At 42.2% G+C, this 7,312-nt stretch overlaps 1 protein-coding gene across 1 annotated transcript in view; it reads left to right on the forward strand.

Moving 5' to 3' along the window:
* Positions 1-7,312, forward strand: part of LOC116983823 (sortilin-like) — a 103,555-nt gene that overhangs the window by 27,636 nt on the left and 68,607 nt on the right. The window contains exon 2 of the mRNA XM_033037666.1: positions 629-691. Coding sequence (XP_032893557.1) covers positions 629-691 — 63 coding nt within the window. The remainder of the gene's footprint in view (positions 1-628; positions 692-7,312) is intronic.

The following is a 7,312-nucleotide window of genomic DNA, read 5'->3' on the forward strand; positions in this document are numbered from 1 at the left end:
GACTTTTGCCTTCCATCACAGTGAGGAGGTGTTGGAGATTCACTGTGATGGATGTTTGTGTAAAGTGTGTTAAGTGTGGGTCTAGGTTTTTTTTGTAATTGTTAATACTGTAGAAAATGCAATTTCGTTCAAACCAAGCTGTTTGAATGACAATAAAAGGCATTCTATTCTATTCTATTCTATAGGAGTTAAGAATGCAATTAATGCAAATGAACAATGCATTTTGTGCTTGCTTGTATGGACTTTATTGCTATTGTTTTTGTTTCTATTAATTTTTAACTATAATGTATACTCATTGTTTTAAATATTGTTCATTTTTTAAAGTTAATTTATTGGTGCAAAGAAAATTAGCAGTATAATTGCATAATTTCAAACCATAACAATATTGTGACTTCTGAATGTATATTTGGTGGAGTTGCACTTTAAAATCCAAAGTGCTTCAAATTGTTATTCACATGTTACAAGTGTGCTGGTTAAATAAGTGAACCCATGTTGTTAGTGCAAAACATTAAAGTCTTTGGAATGAAAGCTTAAATGTTCCACATTCTCATTTGTCATTGGCAGAGATTGACATTTCTTTAGAAAATGCATTTATACCTTTTGTAAATGTTAGCAACTTTTTTTTCAGAACATATTTGAGGATGATGATGGTTCCACGGTAACGTTAGCTTGGGTCGGTGATGGAACTGGGGTAAGTCTCTATTTCCATATTTTCTGTGACAGTATTTTAGAAAGTAGAAAATGTTTTTAACTTTTGAACCACAATGACGTTACAAATGATTTTCCGTGGTCAATTTGTCCCTTCCCACCCAAACCACCCCCTCCCCTGGTACTTTCCCTTGCAACCGCAGGAAATGCTACACTTGTCGCTTTACCTCCCCCCTTGACTCCATCCAAGGACCTAAGCAGTCTTTCCAGATGAGGCTGAGATTCACCTGCAACTCCTCCAACCTCATCTATTGCATCTGCTGCTCTAGGTGTAAACTACTCTACATCGGTGAGAGCAGACTTGGCGATTGCTTCACCCAACACCTCCGCACAGTTTGCATTAATCAACCCGATCTTCCGGTGGCTCAGCACTTCAACTCCCCCTCCCATTGCACATCCGACCTTTCTGTTCTGGGCCTCCTCCATGGCCAGAGTGAGTCCCACGCCAAATTGAAGGAGCAGCACCTCATATTTCGCTTGGGTAGTTTACACCCCAGCGATATGAACATTGACTTCTCCAATTTCAGGTAGTCCTTGCTAGGGGGAGATACACCTTTTTAACACTGTACTGACACCACTCCAGTTGAGCTTCGACACAGCAACACCCTGGCAACAACAGTTTAATAGTGGAGCATGCCATTAGACTCCTGAAAATAAGATTCTGCATCTTCATCAGTCTGGGTGCACTGCAGTGTGAATCCAATTGGGGTTCGAAGTCACCGTATTCCTATGCACAACTTGGGAAAAAGGAGACAACAGCTGGTGCTGTAGAAGAATGGCTTGCCACCCTACCCAAAAGTTCAGAATGCAGAGGCTTTTGGTAGAGTCACCTCCCTTCTTCTATGGTCACCAGCTGCAGGAATAGAAGATGATGTGCAGCATCACCAGTTTACCATGAAACTGAACACAGTTTGACTCCAAAACTCCAAACACACTCCTCTTAACTGCCTTTTCATTTCAGTGGCTATAACAAGTAAAACATGAGCAGCCTAAGGGTCTGTCCCACTTTCACAACCTAATTCACAACCTTTTTTACTCGTGGACGTTTTTCATCAGGCTAGAAAAACGCCCTGACCTACTTGATGCCACGAGTACCTGCGACTAACATCATGGCCTGCTACGACCTACCTATGACCTCCTATGACCTCATGACGAACATGCTGCGAGTATGAGTCAAGGGCAAACTCGGCAGAGGTCGTGAATTAGGTCGTGAAAGTGGGACAGTCCCTTAACAGAATCTGGAAAGAGAAACAGACTTAATATTTTAGGTCTAAGATCCTATGCCATATGGACCAGAAACATGAACTTTGTTTTTCTCTTCCCAGATACTACATGGCCTGCTGAGCACTTCCAGCATTCTTTGATTATATCGAAGATAGACACAAAAAGCTGGAGTAACTCAGCGGGACAGGCAACGTCTCTGGAGAGAAGGAATGGGTGACATTTCGGATCGAGATCTTTCTTCAGAAGTCTGAAGAAAGTCTCGACCCGAAACATCACTCATTCCTTCTCTCCAGAGATGCTGCCTTTCCCGCTGAGTTGCTCCATCTTTTTGTGTGTGTCTTTGGTTTAAACCAGCATCTGCAGTTCCTTCGTACACATTCTCTGTTTATACTTCTTCTAATGTTCATATTGCAAGCTCTTTTATAACTAGAATAATCTTTAAGCTGCCTGTGAACTTGCATCTATTTTGAATTTAATTTTGAGAATTATTGAGTCTAAGAGTAGAGGTTTACTGTAGCTCATAGAATAAGAGGAGCATCCCATGGAGCATTGCCTTGTGCAATATTCCATTGATTTCAATGGAAGCTAATATAAGAGGTAGTGTAGTGTAGGTAACCACTGTACAAAATTAATTTAAATAAATATTAAGACCCAGCTGATTTATGTATGGAAATTGATTCAGTCCCTGACATCCGTAGAATTTAATTTGTTCATATAATGCAGGAACACGGTGTGTGCTAATGGGGCTTTTAAAAGTAGTCTGAACAACCAAGGTAATCGGTAATTTCCCTTTCTAATTTTAACGAGGATAATTACAATAACTACACAATTTCTTTAACATTAAAAGGCATCTCAAGATATTTTATTGCAGTTTGTGAATAACAGCCTATCAAATAAGATGACTGAATGAATGACCAGAATTTGAAAGATATTATTCTTCAGCAGGAAAAAAAAAGTAAAGGTTTGGAGGGTTTTGAGAAGAGAATTTAGGTTGGAGTACCCTGTTGCGTTTGGTGGACGCGAAGATGCTGATGTCTTTTATTAGACCGAAAAACATATGAATGATGATGGCTCAGCACTTCAATTGTTTCCAGACAGGAGCCTTAAACACTGTTGTTGATAATGTCAGTACTATTTTTAATTGGTGCCTACAGATCACTATTTCAGAGGACAGAATCATGAGGTCGTTTTACAGAGAGCAGGTACAGAGGTTTCTGTGGTAGGATACTGAAATACTAAGAAAAAACAGTTGATATATGGAAAGCACATGATTGTGATATTCAAAATCATATGCTCTACACACAGTAAATCAATTGTACATAATCAGATGTATGAAGTGAATCAGACTAACTGAATGAAAGCCTTCAACAATCTTGAGGATTTACTGATTTTTTTGGTGTGCTGTTTTTCAGTGTCCACACGGGTGGGTTTAAACCAAATATTGGGGGGGGGGAGACAAATTGGAAGTACAAGAATGGAGTTCAAGGGAAAGAAAATATATAGGAAAAGTTAAGAAAGTCACCAGAATTAACGGGACAGAATGCTCACGAAGGGATAGGAGAGTATGCCAAATGAAATAGGAATTGATGTGAAAGGTAAGGTGAGTAATGGATTTAAAGTATTTTACATGAATGCACGAAGTATAAGAAGTAAAGTGGATGAGCTTGAAGCTCAGTTAGAGATTGGTAGATATGACATTGTGGGGATTACAGAGACATGATTGCAGAAGGATCGGGACTGGGAACTAAATATTCAGGATTATACGTCCTATAGATAGGACAGGTGGTGGGCAGAGGAGTTGGGGTAGCTCTGTTGGTGAGGGATGAAATTCAGTCCCTTGCGAGGGGTGACATAGGGACTGACGATGTAGAGTCGCTGTGGATAGAATTGAGGAATTGCAAAGGTAAGAAGACACTAATGGGAATTATCTACAGGCTCCCAAACAGTAGCCTGGATATCGGATGCAAGTTGCAACAGGAGTTAAAATTGGCATGTAATAAAGGTAATGCCACTGTGGTTATGGGAGATTTCAATATCCAGGTAGACTGGGAAAATCAGGTTGGTTCTGGACCCCAAGAAAGGGAGTTTGTAGAGCAGGCACGTGCCGTCAGGATAGGCAAGGTAGGCAGTGCCAACCCTGACTAAAATTATGAAATGGTCATTATTTTATATATATAAAACATATATAAAATGGTCATCGATAGTAAAGGCACGGGAGAATTATGCTTCCCTAAGAGATTGATCTCTTAGGGAAGCATAATTCTCCTGTGCCTTTCATCCGCGGTACATTTAAAATGCAGAAGTATGTGCTACTCACGTGCCGTCGACAATGCTTCAAGCCATCAGTGGGAACGGTTCGTAAAGGCAGCTGAAATTCTGCCTTTACACCGTGGACTGCGTGCATGTGCTGCGCTGCGCGCCAGCCTACTGCGCATGCGCAAGTTTTTTGGCGGGTTTTTCAAAGGTGGATAGTGATTACCTGAAGAGTTTCTCAAAGCAAACGTACGAGGAAAATACCAAAATAATAAAAAATGACAGATCAACGCCGGAACTTAAAGATCTTCTACAGCGCAAAGGAACAAAAATAATGAGAACATTTAAAACAGCTTGGTACAACAGGAAACAAAGAGCCAAGAATGGATTTTGTGTACAAATAATATGGTAAGTAAATTTATTTGATCTATATGTTTTTAAATACTTTATTAAGAGATAGGACCTATTGAAGACAAATTACCTGATAAAAGCGAAGAAACCAGTGGTTGCCTGTCTAAATGACTACCGCCCTGTCGCCCTGACCCCAATAATAATGAAGTGTTTTGAACGCCTGGTGAAACCCCACATTACTGCCAGCCTCCCCTCATCGTTAGACCCCCTCCAGTTTGCCTATCGCCCCAACCGTTCTACAGAGGATGCCATCTCTACCACGCTGCACACAGTACTCACGCATCTGGAAAACAAAAACACCTTCGCCAGAATCCTGTACATTGACTTCAGCTCAGCGTTTAACACCATCATCCCACAGAGACTTGTGGAGAAACTAACCCTGCTGGGCCTCAACACCACCCTGTGTCACTGGATCTTGGACTTTCTGACAGAGAGACCGCAGTCAGTCCGTGTTGGCAAGGACACTTCAGGCTCGATCACGCTGAGCACCGGCTCCCCTCAAGGCTGTGTGCTCAGCCCGCTTCACATTGCTCACACATGACTGTGCGGCCAGATTCAGGGACAATAAGATCATAAAATTTGCGGATGACACAACAGTGGTGGGACTCATCAGCGGAGATGACGAATCAATGTACAGGGAGGAAGTAAAACAACTAGTGGACTGGTGCGGCAAAAATAATCTCGAATTAAATGTCGACAAAACGAAGGAGATGGTTGTCGACTTCAGGAGGGCGCAGCCAAAGCATACACCCCTCAACATCAGTGGCACTACAGTGGAGAGAGTGGAGAGCATAAAGTTCCTCGGTGTGCGAATTACAGACAGTCTCACCTGGTCCAGGAACACCACTGGGACCGTCAAACGGGCCCCATCAGCGACTGCACTTCCTGAGGAAACTAAAACAGGCCTCACTCCCCACCAACATCCTCAGGACTTTCTACAGGGGTACGGTGGAGTCTGTACTCACGTACTGCATAAATATGTGGTACTGCACCTGCAACTGCTCGGACAGGAAGGCTCTGCAGAGGGTAGTGAGGGGAGCAGAGAGGATCATTGGCGTCTCCCTACCCTCGGTACAAGAACTGTTCCAGAACCGCTGTCTGAAAAAAGCTCAGAGAATTGCTAAGGACAAACTGCACCCCCTCCACATACACCTGGATCTCCTGCCATCAGGCAAGAGATATCGAAGCATCAAAGCCCGGACCACAAGACTGCTAAACAGTTTCCTACCACAGGCTGTGAGGCTGCTAAACAGTCACTCTGTACTCACAGTCACTTGATTCTGCGGCTGGCACGGACACTTTAATAACTGGCACTGGCCACTTTAATAACTGGCACTGGCCACTCAAATCAGCTGCCCCGGACATTTTTATGATTGGGTTATTGTATTTTAACGTTGTGTTTTACCTGCTTTTAACTATTTATACTGTTCCATCAGGGACTGGATTGTTTTTAGTGTTATTATGTGTGAAATGTTTTAAATTTCATGTGCGATGCTCCGCTATTCCCTGGGAAACGTCTTTTCATTTTGCACTGTACAACTGTTGCTTGCAAGATGACAATAAAGGTTGATTGATTGATTGATTGATTGATTGAAAAGTCTAGAGAACAATCTGCGCATGCGCGGTTTCCACGATTTAAAAAAAAAAAAGCCGACTGACAGCTCGTCGGGGAGAGAACAATCTGCGCACGTGCGGTTTTCAAGATTTTTTAAAAGCCACTGCCTACCCTGACTAATTACTCACGGTACGTGCCTGTTGTAGAATGCCTCCAAAATGGATTCTTGGAACAGCTTGTTCAGGAGCCTGCCCGAGAGAAGACAATTCTGGATTTAGTGTTGTGTAATGAACCAGATTTAATAAGGGAACTCAAGGTAAAGGAACCGCTAGGAGGTAGTGACCATAATATGATAAGTTTTAATTTGCAATTTGAGAGGGAGAAGGTTAAATCAGAAGTGTCAGTGTTGCAGTTGAACAAAGGGGACTCTAAAGGTATGAGGGAGGAGCTGGCCAAGGTCAACTGGAAAAGGATCCTAGCAGGAATGACGGTGAAACAGCAATGGCAGGAATTTCTGGGCATAATTCAGAAGATGCAGGATCATTTCATTCCAAAGACGAAGAAAGATTCTAAGGGGAGTAAGAGGCAAGTGAGGGATGGTATAAAACTAAAAGAAAAGGTGGATAACATAGCAAAGAGTAGCGGGAAGCCAGAGGATTTGGAAACTTTCAAAGGACAACAGAAGGTAACAAAAAGTGCATTACGGGGTGAAAAGTACAAGGGGAAGCTGGCCATGAATATAAAGAAGGATAGTAAAAGCTTCTTTAGGTATGTTAAGAGAAAAAGATTAGTAAAGGCAAATGTGGGGACCTTGAAGGCAATAACAGGTGATATTATTATGGGAAACAAGGAAATGGCAGAAGAGTTGAACAGGTACTTTGGTTCTGTCTTCACTAATAGAGACATAAACAATCTCCCAGATGTACTAGAGGACAGAGGATATAGGGAGACAGAGGAACTGAAAGAAATTTGCATTAGGTGAGAAATAGTATTGGGCAGACTGATGGGACTGAAGGCTGATAAATCCCCAGGGCCTGATGTTCTGCATCCCAGGGTACTCAAGGAGGTGGCTCTCACAATTGTGGATGCATTGGTGATCATTTTCCAATGTTCTATAGATTCAGGATCAGTTCCTGTGGATTGGAGGGTAGCTAATGTTAT

The sequence above is a fragment of the Amblyraja radiata genome, chromosome 19 (assembly GCF_010909765.2).
Source record: "Amblyraja radiata isolate CabotCenter1 chromosome 19, sAmbRad1.1.pri, whole genome shotgun sequence".
Taxonomy (NCBI): Eukaryota; Metazoa; Chordata; class Chondrichthyes; order Rajiformes; family Rajidae; genus Amblyraja; species Amblyraja radiata.